Consider the following 16,750-nt stretch of genomic DNA (forward strand, 5'->3'; position numbering starts at 1 on the left):
CAAAGGGACACTGACAAACACAATAAACCCACTTACACAACGTAGCCTTTTCATGCCCCTTAACAACCCCACCAGCTTTTACTCTGGGTTTCCTTTCTGCCAGTTGGTTCACAGGAAGCATTTGTACCTGCGATTAAGACACTGCTGCTACAGGTGTGACCGTTTTATCGTCATTAATGATTTGCCTTGCATAGAATTGCTTCTGTCTTTGGTCACCAGTATGATAAGGAAACGAGGACCTTTGATAGGAGTAGGGCTGAATCATCCATGTGTGAGCTGCCTTCTGTTTGCTCAGTTCTGCTTCCCCAGTCACCATGGATTTAAAGGTATCTGTGCCCAGCTGACGGACTGTTGCAGCAATAAGCCAAACACCAGAACAGGACATTAGAGGGCAGCAAGCACACTTACTGCTGCCTGGCTTTATCCAGAGCCAAGGGAAAGGTAAAAACCTCTGTCCCAACACTCAGGGGCAAAAGGTTTCTGTGCCCATTTCCAAATAGTTCCAAATTTCCTGGTTTTGAATGACTGCAGTGTGCAAGAAGCAGATTTAGGAATATACTGCACCCCAGCTGAACCCTGTGAAGAGTGCAAGGTTAATTGAACCAACCTGGAGAATTTCTACAGCACAAGAACGTAAATGTTCAGGTCACTCAGACAGTAACTTGTGAAATCCAGGGCACCATAATCTCATGTGAAAGGATTTTTATTTATGAAAGCGTGATTAAGTCCCTTGCAATATACACAGACAACCCCTACTCCAGCTGTACCAGGCAGGAATGCAATGCTACAGTTCACACAAACAAGATGGAGAATGATGTTCTGGTCATTGGTTATCTCCAGTGGATTTTTTTTTTATTCAGAATGACACCTGAGGAAAGGCTGTCTGGCACTGAAAGTTATAATTAAGGCTTTTTACATGTTTTAATAAAATGGAACTATTGAAACTACCAACATTGCTTACCACAAAATTCAAATACACCGCCAGCTTCTTTAACAGTTGAAAAGAAAGTTTGAAGGCTATTTTTTTAAGCCTTGACAGATGTCAAGAAATAGACACTGAACTTCCTTTTCATGCTCAAAGTAGTGATTTATGACAGAATATATTAGGAAATCTCATATTTTCACGGTTCTCTTAACTACTGCAGAGCCCTTTATTTCTCCAGTTGCCTATCAGCATTATAACAAATAACACTACTTAAAGTTTAAAGGCTGAGGACTAGTAAAGTCATGCACATAAAAAGAGAGTAAAATGAGTAAGTTCAAGTTTTCCGTTACTCATTTGTAAGAGTGGAAGAGAAACTCTGCAATATGTGCTTTTATTTCCCTTATCCATTTTGTGACCTCAGGAAAAAAACAGCTAGAGGAACAGGTAGTGAAGAAAAGAGTTAGAGTACTTGTTTCTCAAAAAACAAAAACAAAAATCCCAAAACCTACAAAATACCACTACCAAAAAAAAAAACAAAATTAGTGCCAGACCATTACAGTCCTATCAAAAGCTGAGAAACATCAGTGTTGCAGCTACGCTGGTTTAAGGATGCAAACAAGGCATCATTCATAAGCAAAAGATGCAGTCCCTTATTTGCCTGGGTGCTACAGCTGGACAATGCATACCAGCACACAAAGACAGTTATACTACAAAGAGAATAGGTATTAAAATTCAATGTCTGGCTGCGTGGTCTCCAGCTTTTATGTGGTCTAGCACATAAAAACACCTCAAACTGAAAATATGTATTATGGACCTTAACGTGCAATGAGAGCAACAAATTGCACCTTACATGCTTCTTCCACCATTAAGAGGTGGAAATGCTCCTTAGAGGAGGGCATTTAGTGACAAAAGCAGTACATGATAAAGCATTTGTACTTCGAGTAAGAAAACTAGTCAAACACACTGGTAACCCTGCTCAAGAGCCTGAGCTGGAAGCTTAAGCTCTGCTCTGTCTTCTGCAGACACTCAGCTACTTCACAGCTGAAGCCTGAACACAGGCAGTTCACGTGAGAATTTCACTAAGAGGGCAAGTGGGGGATGGAACAAGGCCTCAAGCAAATCACTGGGACTTTTATGGGCAGTAAGTCTAATCCAGTATCAAACCAGAGAAAGCTCTCTGATCAAAAGCTAGCCACCTGCCCTATGAAGGAAGCTGCTGTGAACCACAGACTGCGAGAATATCAAGAGACACTTCTCAGCTTTGAGAGACTCTAAGTGGGCTCCTGGCACTCTGCTGAACTCAGTAAGTCACCATTCTTAAACATAAGCAGTGCAACTACATGTATTTAATATATTCCACATTAAAAGCATTCATAGCTAGTTACGTTTGACCCTAGGGGCTGTTAGGTTCACAGACCAAATATCCCTCATACTTCTATTCTCTCTCAATACTATCCTGGGAAAACATGAGTTTTCCCATTATTCTGTATGTTTCTAGACTTAAAACAGATACCTGCCAGGATTTATTTGTTAAAGGGAAAGCAAGATCAGATGCATTTTCCTCCATCTCCATTTAAAATTGTCTTTATTTCAGTCATTTTAAGCAGAAACCTCTCACAGCAGTTGGGATAAGCAGGCTGTTAAACCATTACACTGTTACATTCAATTGCAGAGATACATCTCACTTCATACAAGTATAAGCAAAGGTGTGTTTGTGGTGAGGTTTTTTTAAGGAGCAGTTTTTATATGTCTCAGTGTGCCAAGTACATTGATCTGCACTCTTTGCATCAGGAGGCCAACTAGGGACACAGTACATCTTGCCTGTGGAACACAGGGGGAATTAAACCATTGTGTCATGACAAACCTTACCTGACAGAAAAGCACATTCAACTTGCTTGAGGAATCCAGCTGTTCACCTATACTCAGTATTGTCATGGGTGGGGGTCCTTAATTGCACAAAGGTACAGAGCACTACTTCTTGGATTACTTAAAACTTAACTGAGCACTACCCTCATATCTTGACTCTTAAAATATCTGAGGCACAAGTATGTGTGTGTACTTGTTTTATTCATAATTTGTCTTGGGATACCAAATATATTTCTACTTCAGGTGATTCAACAGACTTGTTGACCTCATTTCAAAACATCCACTGATCCATTTTTCATTCAATGGCAATATCGAATGTTAAAAGGAACATAAAAACAAACATGCACACAATTGTACAGTTTTCATAGATGTCTATTTCATTATTTGTGGGTAGCGCATTAAACAGTTAAATACATTTAAATAATGTTTAAGTGACTGCACTAATGCAGAATTTTAACTAGATGGGTAACCAATTTAACTAGAAACCAGCTAACAAGTAACTGTCTAAATACTTCAAATACAGCTCTTGTTCTAGGTCATCCTTCTTGGAAAAAAAAAGCCTGCTGGTCACATTGGAAATACATTTTAAGGCCAAATTCTTCTGATATCCCTTCTCTGCAGCAGTTTCTTCACCTTTTTAAGCCTCCAATTCCAGGCCAAGACCAAGTTTATGGCCACCAGCATTGATGCTCTTTCCATCTATCAGGGCAGACAGTGTAAGCTTCACACCTGTAAGATTTTTAAGCAGCACGTTTACAACACACACAGTAGCTTTTATGCAACCCAACCTCCATCACTATGAGTCCCAGTTGTAGCTCTTTTTCTATTTCATTATTTTTTTACAGAAGAATATATTTGCCCACGAAATCCACTGAAAGTTAGTCATGTGAACCAAGCTAGATGCTTTTTGTAAACACTGTGTTATGAAGTGGATATACAAAATCTCTAATTGCTAAATACACAAGAGCTCTCCTTTCCTCCATTAAGGTCTGCAAAGGAGGAGGAAAATTGTGGACAGACAGACACGAGGTCAGAACAAGTTACGTTCTGGAGGGTTTTTTTACTAAATACGAAGAGCAGGAAGTGTGTTTTTTCGACAATTAATTGTTCTTTCAAGACCTGCTGTCACTCAGTGTTGTATGATTAGAGAAAACAATGCCAAAAAAGAAAACTTGCTTTGCCTAGCCTAAAACTAAGCTGTCAAACACAATACAGTCCACTCCTGTACAAATCAGTGAGGAATATAATGCATTAATACCATTAGATAAAATGGAGTTTGTCTTACTTAGATAAAGGTTCGATGTGCAACATAAGCTACTGTAAAACATCTACTTTGCCTTCAAGACAAAATTATTCTGAAGAAGGAAAATAGTTGCATATAAACACATAGATCAATTTTTCTTTGTGATGCATTAAAGATATATATGTGACATAATTCATGTGATAACTCTTACCTGGCCTCAGCGTCTGGGTGTAACCCACTCCAACTAGACTAGAATTGTTCACTTTTGCCTATTAAAAAAAAACAAGACAAAAGCAATTGAAAGGTAACTAATTAGTTCTTTGTTATCATTTAGAAACTAGAATAACTATGGCAACACTGCCATTATCAGCTTAACCAAATTTTACCTGTTCTTTCAATACCTCTCTGCTTCCTGAATTCTCTCCTTCAAGTATTTGCCCTTGTCCCTGTACTTGCAGCTGAAGCAGTAACATATTTAAGAACAGGGAGAACTGTTACTGAAATGTGGTTTTGCAGGTGAACTTCCCCATTTCTGCCTTTTCAGAAGGCCACAGGCATTTACCACCAGTCTCCCAAAACATGCCACTTCAGAAGAAACATCCATGTTCGTATTATTACAAAAGAATTAGCATTACAAGTCCAATCATCCAAGCAGTAAAAATTTTCTTATTTCTACATATCATAAACAATATGTGAAAACTTATTTATCTCACTTTGCATCACTTCCACAACAGGATGATTCCAATGATCCAGGTTCAATCCTAACTTTGTAATGTACAGAAAACTGTTGTTCTTATAACCTTTTTAATCACTATTGCAAGGAGTTCTTACCATGAGAATGCACCAGAGCTCCCCAAAAACTGGTTTTAAAGAAATTCTGTAAACTTACAGAACTAGACATGAAGGGTGGGTTTTTTTCCCCATTGTGTTTTTCTTTTAATAAACTCTCTAGAGTAGACCCAGCATTTGACAGTCAGGTTCTGAGAGACTCTGCAGACATTACAGAATTTAAATACTGCTGGTTTTATTATAACTGCCAGGATGGTTAAGAGTAATTCCTACAAGTGTTCACTATCTTTTTTTGTACTAATAGCACACAGGTTTGCAGACACTGAAAAGACACTGTACTCAGCACAACCCTTCAGGTTACAGCCACACTCACCGAGATAGAAGCAGTGGAATCCAACTTGTATTTAGCTGCAATGCCAAAGCGAGTGCTGTTGCTGCCTGCTGTCCAAGCCAGGTTTACAGCAGTTTCAAGATGGTCACTCACTTTTTGGTAGATTGACCCACCAAATTCAGAACCATCATTGCTGCACAAATTAAGAAAAAAGTTAAGTTTCCTATATTAACATACCCTCCCCCTTTTTTTTTTCCCCTTCTTTTTACTACTTCAAATTTTTATTTAAATTAGATTTTCAAAAGTTTGAGTTGTTTCTCATTTTTTGGCAAGAGAAGGGGAGATTTATTTTGCCCTAAAGTCTTTGTTAAATTGCAATAATTCATGGAAATAAAGAGGTATTTCAGAGTGCTACTTTGTATTACTTGCAATTCTCATGCTACTGTTGAATAAAGTCCTTGAACAAAATTTCAGATCGCATCCTTATGAAACTGATGGATAAAAGTTAGTTAGAAAATGGCCATTATGAATTCATGACTATTGAATACATATGAAAATCCTAAAATTACTTTTTAAAAAAATCTGTCATGTTTTACATTAGTAAATTGAAATGGAATTCTTACATGCCGGACTACATAGTATTCTCCCATACTCCTCAATTTCCATGAATTTGGACAGACACAATCCCCATCCTTCCCCTCCAAATGCACAAACTTCTACCTAACTAAATGCACTAGAACTCCACCAGTTTTTATTAACCTAGATTGAAAACACTGTTTTTCAGCAGGTTTTTCCGAGCTTCCTCCAAAGCACATAAGATCTAAAGGCAGCAAGTCTGAAATTTCATAAACAAGATGTCTTACACTTGTTTAGCTACACTGTTTTATGCACTCTTCATTCCTGACAGTCAAGAAGATGAACCTACTCAAAAAGTCAAAAAGCAAAGCTCTAGTCTTGCCCTAGAAGCTACTATTTACCTGCTTAAATAGTGCAACACTAATTACTACTTCTAACAAATCTGCTGTCCTTAAATTGTAGTCTGATACAATTAATTCAATGTAATAGGAGAGCTGGAAAAAGCATTATGATCAGTTCTGCATAACTGAACTACTGAACTTTCAATTGGCATGTACTTCAATATTATGCGAGCTGTATCCTGCTGCAAGTCACAGGTGTTTACTGTTTTGAAGAGAAATACAAAGTATCTTTTACATTTATTTAGTTTCCTATTGAAAAATGCACTCTATTTAATTGCCTCGTAAGCACCTGTTGATATTTCAAGCATTTGTATTTTCACTAGAAGGAAAGGCAGAGAAAGCGTGCTTCTATAAATCTGGATAAAATTTTCAGTACTTACACATTAGTGTGCAGCTGGAAGTCTCCAGTCTTGTAACCCACAGAGAAATTATTTCTTGTCAATTTTGATTTGGCACTATCAAAAGTCATCTGATAACCAGCAAGCCAGCCTTCATAACCAATGACAGCTGAACCGTGGATTGCAGGTCCAGCAAAATCAAAGTCAACATCACAACCTAGGTTTACGCATTCACGTTTGTAAGCTGACTTAATTTTACCACTTTTCTTTCTGAAACAGAGAAACAGTTATCTTAAGACAAGGCATACATGATCTTCCTCAATGAACTGCAAAATTCAAGCCACGTGACTCTAGACAATGTATCTAAATGCCACGCACACGCAGCCCCTAGGCCGGGCAGAAGTACAGGCAGCCCATCCAGAGCACATGGGGCTACTGCAAACAGGCATTTTCAGATAAAGGCAGCAGCAGTTGAATGCCTCCTGCAATCTTCCAAGTATTCTATCCCAGACAATAAGTGAAGTGGGCTGTTGTGAAATGTACAATACTAACCCCACAGTGATGTGATGAGAGCAGAATAAATAAAATTAATAGCACAATCCTTTAGCATTGGGATTTGCTAATTTGGATCAATAGCAAACCATACAAACAGCTTTGTCAATACCACAGACCAGCTGTTACTGCCCTAAGTAAGGTAAAAAGGTTAACAATTCTTACCCTGTATTTGGTGAGAAAGTTGTATCAAATGTCAACTTCAGGCCTTTGGCAAGCTAATTGAAGGGGGAGAAGAGAAGATAAAGCTATAAGTTCTGTTCTGTTAGATAGGTAAAATAAATAAATACTCTTCTAATCTATTACCTGATCTTCAATTGCAATTTCTGTTCCCAGAGTGTTATCTGTGTTCCATTTTTCTGTGAAAGTCAGCCCATACTCAGCCCACTTGTATTTGGTCTCCAAGCTCCCATTCACTTTTCCAGTGTCTGTGTTCGATGAACCAGATGTTGTGAATTCCTAAAAGGGACAGAAGATACATGTGATTCTGAAAGCATTATACAGTGTTTTCTGCAGCAAACACTAAGATCTTGTTATTCTATACAAGTTTAAAATTAGTAGACAACTTGCAGAGGGAGAAGGGAGACCGGCATGGCCAAGAAGAACTTCCCTAGTTCCCATCTCAACTGCAGTGTTCCTGCCAATATTACAGAATGTACAGGGTTGCAACCTAACTCCAAAGCAAGACAGTAGTCATCATAAGTATACTCCTTAAAAGCAGAAACAAGTTCTTTTAATGTAAGGCTAAGTTTGATACTCCCAAAGAGCAACTTAAAAATGAAACCAAAAGCCAAGAACACTAAAAGGCACATAATGCAACTCCAGTAAAATTCTTGAAGGATCACATACGTATTTTTTTTCCATTTTTCTTGTCAACCATCCCCAAAGATAAATTATGGACAACTGTAAAATGGCATAGAATGGCATGATTTTCCAAATTGGGAGTGGGTGGTTTGGTTTTTTGTTTGGTTTGGATTTTTGATTGATTTTTAAAGAGAGTTATTAGTCTAACCAACACACCAGCCTTTCAAGCCAGCCACAGGCACACATGTATTTACTGACATCTATAAAATTCCCTGGCACTTTGGTTTCATGACACACAAGGGTAACATTCATGTTTGAATAGTGAGCTCAGGGAATGGTCTGGTTTTATGGTACAGTATGGACTTACCCGGAATTCTTCAAAGGACTTAGAAGTTACCAATATCACTCACATCTCTTTATTAAAGGACTTAGTCCCTGATGTTTCTCACTATTTGGATTCTCACAAAGAACAAAATGAATAGTTTCTATGTACCACTATTCAGAAACTAAAGGCAATACATAGCAGAAGTGGAAGCCAGGTTTTACAATACATGTTAAAGAGTTCTTTCCATTGAAATATTACTGCTGTTATGATTTAAAAAGCTGACTATTTCCACTTTCTAAAACATATAAATAAAAATTTCATCTGTCTTCCTCCATGCACAACATTATTTTCAAATAAACTTCTCACGCTCACCTCCCCCAGAACGAAAAACAAATTTAAAATCACAAGTCCTTAAGCACTCTGACAGTCCAAGCCCAGAGAGCACAGAGCAAACGTGCATGAGACTGTTCTTTAATGCTGGCTGATCAAACTTAACCATGTCCAAGATATTTATTTGTGTTATGTTGGTGGACCCCTAAGCTATCCACATAATTGCATAATTCTATTAAGGTCTGTTTCTTGGCAAGGGGCAGGGACTACAGAAATACCTCCAGGTTTAACTTCTTGCTTTGTGCTGCTCCTACTACACAGGTCTGTGTGACTGACACTATTGTGGCAATAGCTTCAGGAGCAGCACATTATTACCTCTTATCTCTGCTTTAAAGCGTCTGCAGTACATTCATGCCAGCAGTTTGTCCTCCTGGGAAGAATGGCTTATAACTGATATGGGATTCACATCAGGGCTTAGGTTTTTCAGAGAGTTTTACCAGTGTAACCAGCATTCTTGAAAAGCACAAGCTAGAACACCACCACCTACATCTATAACAGGGCTCTTGCAAATTGTGCTTCAGTTGGGATACAGACCTCTGGAAAAAGCAGAGCATATAATTCAGGAATCTTTTTTCTAACAGCAAGTTACACTGCTAAAGCTCCAGTTATAGGGGAAAATAAAAAAATCTACTTTTATATCTTGCAAAGTCTGCTCTAGAAATTATAAAAGTTACAGGGGGCACTGCTTGCATGACAAAGACATCCTGCATGGAACACTACTGCAACACTTTAATGCCCAGTGGAGCCAAAGATTCAACATGCTAATTCAATGCCAGCTACTTCACACAAGCATCAAGATGGCAGAAATTTCCACCAAATACAAACAACATCACAAGGCACTATAATCAGTATATTAAAATACCATAAAAATCTGTCAGCTATTTGTTCACCTTCAGACTTAAGACCAGGGACAACTAACAAACCCCTTTATCTTACCAAGATTACTAAACAGTGCAATACCCCTGCTACATTCAGATCTTTAGGGGCTTCTGAAATTATTTTACACCAGAAGTTTATCATTCATAAAATCGATAAAATACTTAACAGCATTTGCAGAGCATCCCTTCTAACTAAATATCAGAACACATCCAGAAAGAAAACATAATGAATAAAAGTTATTTAAACTCACCACTCCGCTTGCAGATTTTGTTTTCACATCCAGTTTCACCAACCCAAAACCTTAACAAATAAAAGTCAAAGTTACACGATTAGGCCTTAACTAAGGCCCTGCACATTTTTCAAGAAGCTGGTCTTCCAAGCAGTCTTCTCAGCAGTGTGCCACATATATACATATAAATAAACAACTATAGACTGACTTCAGCAACGTGCAAATTTTAGATGCTGCAGCAGGTAAAGGAAGCTACTCCAAAGCAAACTGGGAGTTCTGTTCAATCATCACCACACAGAAAGTGGGGAGTAGCCTCTCAGTTGTACACTGTACATTTAACTACCAAATGATGGCTTCCAAGAGTAAATTTAGTGACAGAGGAAATACATAATTTTCCACTCCTGGAATGGCATTGCTTACATTTCCTCTCAGCACCAAGACAAAATATCTCAAAGTAAAACTCTACAAGAGTGAAGTCACCAGGTAATACACAACCATTGGAACTGTAATATAAGTAGGTTTTATGGGAGTGTCAATTCACATTGTTATCCCTAGAGCTGAGCAACAGTCTTGGTGAAAAAGCCCCCACATACATTCCCAAAGACCAGAAAGAAACAGCACTGTAACAAAGAATAATTTAACTATGCAACTGTCTGGTATTAAATAATTTCAAAATGTAGAAGGATTCTTTACCCCAATAGCCTTTCCTCTTTCTATTCCAAAAAAGGCTATAACATTACACTGGTATATAACCCTTTCTACATCAACAAATGTTGTGGCACAGACAGACCGGTAAACAAAGTGTACTCCTAAGTTAAACTACACTTGCTGCTTACATGCTTGCATACTTGTACACTTCTGACATTTACATGGCTAGAGCAGTAAAATTTAACAGACTTCACATCAAAACAGCCCACAAAAAGCCTCCAACAATGTTAATTGACTGCAATGATATAAAAACAGCACACCCTCTCCCTCCTCAGAAATACAGGCATTTAAGCATTCAATTTTACATACCATTTTAAAAAGGCAATTCATTATTGCACCTCAAGCACTGTATGTTAAAAAAGGTACTATTCTTACCATATCCTTTATTGAAGATATCTCTGGCAGATTTGCCAAGGTCTACGTATGACGGAGGAATCGCCATTGGAGCTGAAAGGTAAAAAGCTAATTAATAGTGAACCTTTTTCCACTGCACACAAAAAAATGCTACCACAACTCTTTCAAGATACTCTTTAAGGCAGTTTCATCTATATGAAGGCAGTTAATGGATATAATGGCTCACACAATTACAGTGTTCTGTGAAACACCTACATATTTTCAGCGAAGGTCACTGTGAACAGGGGATGTTTTCTCAGAAGAGGCATTACAAGACCACCCAGTTCTTAATTTTTCAAGTCCATTTCTCCATGCACCTTTAATTACTAGAAATAAACTAATACCTTACATTTCCAGAGTTGGCACAGTTACCACCAAAAACCCGGAAACTGTACATCTGAAAAACTATAATGCAGACAGTTAATTCTCTGAAGTTCTACAAAGTCAAATTTGACACATGCCTATGAAAATGACCTGAAAATCCTACCAGATTTATTTATGAAACTGTAAAAAGAAGGCATATCTCTTCTGCAACATCATTTTCACCCCACATTTTATATGGCAGACATGCCATTATTATTTATATTTATTATACAGAAACACATATAAAAATGTTTAAATTAAAAAAGAACACCTAACGCCATTAACTAGCAATCAATCTGTTGAAGTTTTTCCTCCCTACAGCATGCAAGAGTTTAAATTTGGGAGGTTTTCTTGTTTGTTTAAAACATACAAGTAGGAGGAGTGCTAGGTCCGTGAGAAAAGCTCTCTTGTGAGAAAAGCTCTCTTTAGAGTCCCTTTCTCTGACAGGGAGCCTCTGGCAGTGTGGCTGTTGGAGAATCTGTCACTCAAGACGAGCTATGCCCCGGCCCGGGGATGGAAGACACTAAGCTAAGGTCTCACCCCGGCCTGTATCGCCCTCCTCCCTGCGAAGATACACTCTATCTGCACCTTTCTTCGGGGACTGTGTTCCCATGATTTCAACAGCAAAAGGCCACTGCTACAGAGGCCCTGTATTTTAAAGCTGCGAAATACAGAAAACGGCATATTAATAACTCTCCTCATGCTGTGAAAGGAGGGAGAAGGGCCGAGGGAACAATGCAGCAAACTAGATAAGGTCATGAAAAGGCCAAACACAAGCAAACAAAAATCTTATCTACTCAAACTGATTGGTCACATTTGTTTAGCAGAGAAAGTCAGATTAACATAATTGACTGTTTATCTTGCTCTCCGTGGTGGGGTTTTAGGGGGTTTGGGGTTTTTTTTTAAGTAAATGAAAAAGTTATCTTCAGAACCTGAAAAAAACCAAGGGCAGTATTCTCACACATTAACTTCCAACTGAAAGCAAAAGTGATTACTTCATTTTTATATAGTACTTTTAACCAATATTTAAATTTCCATCATCTGGCTACAGGACTGCTTATCTTCTGCAAATCTACACAAGATCCTAAAGTGTACTCATTAATACAGGATCAAGGCAAGCCCTTTTTTTCCCCTTCTCAAAACCATTTCTTCCCATCTTTTCACAGCCTTATCTACATCAAGGAAAACTTTCCTGGAACATCCAATTTAGAAAAAAAAATGCCTTCAGGGCACCACACCATTAGTCAGACTATTGTTAAAGAATAGCATCCACATTAAAAAACCCCAAACCCTAATTACACCAGCTATATACAGCCTAATTGTATGAACTGCTACTATTAAAAAAAAAAAAAAAAAAAAAAAAAAAAAAAACCACCAAACTATTTCCACAATCAATGGAAAGGCACAAGACTGCTCCTTAACTTTCTACAATTCATAAGGCAGTTTTCCAGAGTACCTTACTCCATCTCCCTACTGCCAGAAGAGGATAACTTCATCCTCCTCTGAGCCACCAACATTAACACTCAGTTTCACACACACGCACACAAAAAAAACAAAAACAAAAACACCCAAACAAAAAACTTCCTTCAGCAAAGACATCTAAACTCTACAACCAGGTCACTACAAGAAGACATCTATCTTGCTCAAGAACTTAAAACAAGTCTGTTTTTCCAGGAAGTTAAATTAAATGTTAAATTTAAAAAAGACACGAAAATTACTTAGAGCATGTGAAGTTTAAAAAGGTTCAAGTTTATAGAACAGATCCTAATCCCAGTGACAAGCCATTAAATGGTTCCTATTATTTATTCAATAAAATGAAGCAGATGATTGACCAAATTACAAGGGAGTGTGGGAACACTGCTCTAGCCCTTCTACATTTCTGCTGTACAGAAATCACTGCTCACTTCTAACCAGCATCTTCAAAAGAATAATTATTTTTAGTTTTAAAATTTTATATTAGCATTCAGCATAGACATGATTTTAGAGTGCAAATAAATGAGCTTTTCGCTTTTGTTTTAATGTTTCCAATCTGACTAAATAACCATCACAGACAAGAGATTTATGCTAAGCAGAAATGTCCTGAGAAGTTAATAAACTTGTATCCATGTCAAAATTCAAAGGATTATTACAGTAAAGAGGATGCTGTCGTTTTATGAGGCCTAGTTAAGCATTCTTCCCACTGCAAGGAAACTAGCCAGTATTTGTCAGACATTCTAGCCTACACATGCAAGTTTTGTAATAAAAAGTTAGTACAACTGCCACGCTGCTGCTCAAATTCTATACTAACAGGGACAGACAAGGACAAAAGAGGAAACCAAAAGTTCATTTTGAATATACTAAATCCCCGATAAACCAGTGTCACCATCAGAACACTCATTAAATGAAAACAGGGCCATTAAAAAAAAAAAATCAATCCCGTGTCCTCCAATGTTAGCTAGGTTTGCAAATTCTTATAATCAAAAGTAAATTTCAATCCAATTTTGAAGAGTCTTTCACTTAAAAACAACTAATTAGAAGGGACTAAAATATAAGTACCATTTAGCAACTGGAGGTTTGTTGTAAAAATAACTAAGAAATAATTGACTCGAATTACTGAATATATTTGAAACAAGTGAGAGCTCCACCCTAATCTTTGTTTCAGGCCACGGGAAGGAAAAAGAGAAAGTTTAATTAGTCTGTTACTCAAGAGCCACAATCATGCTTTCTTCTCCCATAAAAAGAAAAAAGAATGACCCCAAGAAAAGAAAAATGTATTAACGTTATCAGAATTATTACATCACCGTTTTCCTTCAAGGTAGTATCCCACACCCTATAATTAAGGAATGTCACAGACTTCTATTAAGATTTCTAACAATTTTAAGATCTCAGGATATTGAAGATCAGACCAGAAAACAGATCAGGTTATTAACAAAAAAAAAGGGGGACTCATGTAATTTTAAAAAGCAGCAATAACTATGTCCAAATTATCCCAGTATCCCAGTAAACAGCAACAGAAAAAATGAGATTACTTAAAAGAAAATTTGTTAAAATACATTGGACACACTCTGACCTTCTGGCTTACAGGGATACTACATACAGCTTAAAAAAGAGAAAATCCACCTCCTTCCCCTTGCATTAACTGTCTCCCTACCTCAGCTGGGGGGTGGACACGCAAGCCCAACCCTGGCCAGGCCAGTGCACAGACTAAGAGGAGAACGCCTGGAAATTCACTACGGGCTCAGCACCGCAGGCAGGGGCAGTAACGCAGCGCCTCCCCAGGGGAAGGGAGCGCAGGGCAGAGCGGGGGTGCGGCACAGGGCCGGCCCGATCGCGGCCCCAGGCCCGGCGCCAGGCGCGCCCGCCCCGCCGCAAGGTGAACCCGCTCCGCGCGGCCATCTTGGGCATCCCGGCCCGACCTCCGCCCGCCGCGCTCACGCACCGGGCCCGGCCCCGGGAACACGGGGGCAGCGACCGCCCAGAGCCCCCCGCCCGCCCCGCCCGCGGCACCCGCCGGCGCCGGGGACGCGCCCTCGGCCCCGCCAGACCGGGCCGCGCGGCCCCAGCCCCGCTCGCCGCCTGGCGAGCCCCACCCGTCCTCCCCTGCCCCGCGTGGCCAGTGTCGGCCCGGGCCGGCACCTGCGTGTGTCGGGCGGGTGGCGGAGCGGGGCCGGTGCGGGGTCGGGCCGTGCGGAGACCGCGCTGCTGCAGCCGCGGGCACTGGAGGGCGAAGTGAAGGAGACACCGATCCGCCCGCCCGCCGCGCCGCCCGCAGGACCCCGGCGCGCCGGGGCCGCCCTTCCCGCCGCCTGCCCCGCCAGCCGCGCCCGCCGCCGCCCGCGCGGCCGGAGCGGCCTCCGCCCGGGGCGTGGGAACGGGCGGCACCGGGCGGGGACGCGGCACCGGGACACGGGCCGGGCAGGGGCGCCCCGGGCACGCAGGCACTCAGCGGGGCAGCCCCGGAGGCGGAGGGGGCCTGCGAGGGAAGGGGAGGGGCGAGGAGGGGCGGAGCGAGAGGGGCCGGGAGAGCCGCCGGGACCGCCCCGCGCCGGCCGCGCCGAGAGATCCTTTCTCCTTGCGGCGGCCAAGGGAGTGTGGGCAGCTGCAAGCGGCTCTCGGCTGCACAAACAGGAGGGTCCGTGCTTAGAGCCTCCCCCCTTCCCGGGAAAGTACCCGTCACCCTTCCAGAGGCTGCCCGTCGCTCACACCGACTCGGGGGCCCTTCACCCGAGCCAGCCGCCGACACCGCTCCGCAGCCCGTGGCCTTTGTGCTGGAGGCGCTTGCCAGGGGCGGCCGTCGCTCCTCGCAGCCCGCGGAGCCCTTTCTCAGAGCCCTTCCCTCCCCGCAGGGATCCGCGGCGCACGCGGAGGTGACGCGGTGCCCAGCATCGCTCGGCAGGGATGCTCGCCGTGCCTCTCCCACTGGAATTGAACACTTGGTTACACCAACATGCGCTGCTGTTGCTACCGCGAGCCCACAGACGCCCCCCCGACACCTGACAGGGCGGCTGTGCCATCGCTGGGCTGGCAGCTGTGCTCCGTATAACCAGGTTTGCTGCCTCTTGCAGACAAGCTACCACAGACTTTCCAACTGCCTAAACTCCACTTTTACCTTCCAGTCACCTTCCACCAGGAGATGCCCATGCACTCCACAACAGAAGACAGTGTATCTCAGGCCAAGAGAAGCAATAACCCTCGGAAAGCTTTCCTAGATAGTGCTGACCATAAATCAGACCTGCTGGAGAAAACAGTCCCACGACTATTGTGCAGCAGTCCCTGCACGGCTCTGCAGTAGGAATCACTGAGTCACCAGCGCAGACCATTGCTAGGCCAAGGAACTGCAGTTCTAAAATTCATAGCTGTGCCCTGGATTATGACATGGTCAAAATTACTCAAAGTAAAAATAATTAACAAATACAAGCTATATTTGCATTATATGAAAAACACACATTAACATCCAACACCATTTATTTTCCAGACCACATGGTACAACAGTAATTTTCCAGGTTATTGAGAAGAGAGCAGATTAACACCAATGCCCAACATAATGCCAGCCATCACCTACTAGTTATATTGAAAGATAAACAACTGATTTTTTTTTTCTGGTGCAAGTCAAATGCTTTCACACCAGAAAGCCCAACAGGTTTCTGTTATGTTTCATTTCGATATTTTTAAATAAGACAGCTTGGCATTCCAAAGATGGATATGTATTGATGAATCAAGAAGGAAAGCCACATGCTGAGAAATGAATAGCAGTAGGAGAAGAAAACTAGTGTATCTTATTGTGCATGGAAACATACACTAGGAATAAACAGATCTGATTAAGTAAAAATAGATAATGGCATAAGTATTTAAAGGCATACATTTATTATTCATACTAATAGTATACGTCCATTCTGAATAAAGGTTCAGTTACTTGAAGGAGATATCAGTTTTCTGCCTCTTTTTTCCTTAAAAGATTAATATTGTAGTCATTGTTTGGCTTTATTTTTAGCAATCCAGGAAAGGAATTACTGCCCCACCCTGAGCAAAAAAAAAAGCAGTGAATCATTTACTTTGTGAGACAAGGCAGAGTCATAATCTGTGACAAATAACACCACACAAACTCCTCTGCATTAGTGTTCCAGGCTTCCGTAGCAACAGCCTCTGCGTGCCAGTGTTT

The 16,750-nt window shown here is 40.9% G+C and overlaps 1 protein-coding gene and 1 long non-coding RNA gene across 3 annotated transcripts; one reads left to right on the top strand and one right to left on the bottom strand.

Annotated features, from left to right (window-relative positions):
- Window positions 1-687: 687 nt before the first annotated feature.
- On the bottom strand, window positions 688-14,878 carry VDAC2 (voltage dependent anion channel 2). 2 transcript variants are annotated; one of them, XM_064662634.1, is made up of 10 exons: window positions 14,728-14,878; window positions 10,732-10,803; window positions 9,670-9,719; window positions 7,328-7,480; window positions 7,187-7,239; window positions 6,512-6,739; window positions 5,197-5,347; window positions 4,421-4,492; window positions 4,246-4,303; window positions 688-3,520 (listed from the first exon to the last, which is right to left on the bottom strand). In XM_064662634.1, the coding sequence occupies exons 2-10, from the start codon at window positions 10,796-10,798 to the stop codon at window positions 3,429-3,431; spliced, it is 924 nt and encodes a 307-aa protein (XP_064518704.1). In that variant the 5' UTR covers window positions 10,799-10,803; window positions 14,728-14,878; the 3' UTR covers window positions 688-3,428. The 2 variants fall into 2 exon arrangements, with proteins under 2 accessions (XP_064518704.1, XP_064518705.1); XM_064662635.1 differs by lacking the exon at window positions 4,421-4,492 and having other exon boundaries at window positions 2,494-3,520; window positions 14,728-14,877.
- Window positions 14,879-15,086: 208 nt separating this feature from the next.
- Window positions 15,087-16,514, top strand: LOC135417939 (uncharacterized). The gene is made up of 2 exons (XR_010432277.1): window positions 15,087-15,638; window positions 15,708-16,514. It is a non-coding gene; the product is annotated as an uncharacterized LOC135417939 (long non-coding RNA).
- The last annotated feature ends 236 nt before the right edge of the window (window positions 16,515-16,750 follow it).

Source organism: Pseudopipra pipra, chromosome 8 (genome assembly GCF_036250125.1).
Source record: "Pseudopipra pipra isolate bDixPip1 chromosome 8, bDixPip1.hap1, whole genome shotgun sequence".
Taxonomy (NCBI): Eukaryota; Metazoa; Chordata; class Aves; order Passeriformes; family Pipridae; genus Pseudopipra; species Pseudopipra pipra.

Bases quoted from the DNA above. Each gene is read 5' to 3' on its own strand.
- VDAC2 (XM_064662634.1), bottom strand. From the start codon at position 10,798: ATGGCGATTCCTCCGTCATACGTAGACCTTGGCAAATCTGCCAGAGAT. The intron at 6,740-7,186 runs GTAAGAATTGTT...TCTCTGTTTCAG, and splicing joins ACTTTCTCACCAAATACAGG to AAAGAAAAGTGGTAAAATTA. The intron at 4,493-5,196 runs GTGAGTGTGGCT...TTACTGCTTCAG, and splicing joins ATTCCACTGCTTCTATCTCG to CTGCAAGTACAGGGACAAGG.